This window comes from Penaeus monodon, chromosome 28 (assembly GCF_015228065.2).
Source record: "Penaeus monodon isolate SGIC_2016 chromosome 28, NSTDA_Pmon_1, whole genome shotgun sequence".
Classification (NCBI taxonomy): Eukaryota; Metazoa; Arthropoda; class Malacostraca; order Decapoda; family Penaeidae; genus Penaeus; species Penaeus monodon.
In genome coordinates this window covers 32,635,318-32,635,613 of record NC_051413.1, presented here as the reverse complement: position 1 = coordinate 32,635,613, position 296 = coordinate 32,635,318, and the positions used below count along the sequence as shown (strand labels likewise).

Below are 296 nucleotides of genomic sequence, written 5' to 3'. Positions count from 1 at the left end.
GAGTACATCACTCTAAAGAATATGAAACATTCTTGCAAAATCACAAAATATAAATGGCATAAACAGCAAATCTTCTTCACAACAGGAACGTGACTGTCGTCCTGCTCTCAACTCAAGTAGAATTCCCTAAATACCACTTCCTGCCCTCGAGAACCGGCTTCTTTCTGCGGCCTTCATATGAAACCTCTCTTGCTATAGGTACGTAGTTACCCTTCAAAGTCACACAGAGTGATGTGACGAATTAGTGTCATTTCAGGTAAAAGCTTGAGATTTTATTATAGATTGGATTTGGCGGG

The 296-nt window shown here is 40.2% G+C and overlaps 1 protein-coding gene across 1 annotated transcript in view; it reads left to right on the top strand.

Moving 5' to 3' along the window:
• The window catches only part of LOC119591177 (cartilage oligomeric matrix protein-like), a 14,802-nt gene that overhangs the window by 9,462 nt on the left and 5,044 nt on the right, over positions 1-296 (top strand). Inside the window, exon 19 of the mRNA XM_037939886.1 lies at positions 86-198. Coding sequence (XP_037795814.1) covers positions 86-198 — 113 coding nt within the window. The remainder of the gene's footprint in view (positions 1-85; positions 199-296) is intronic.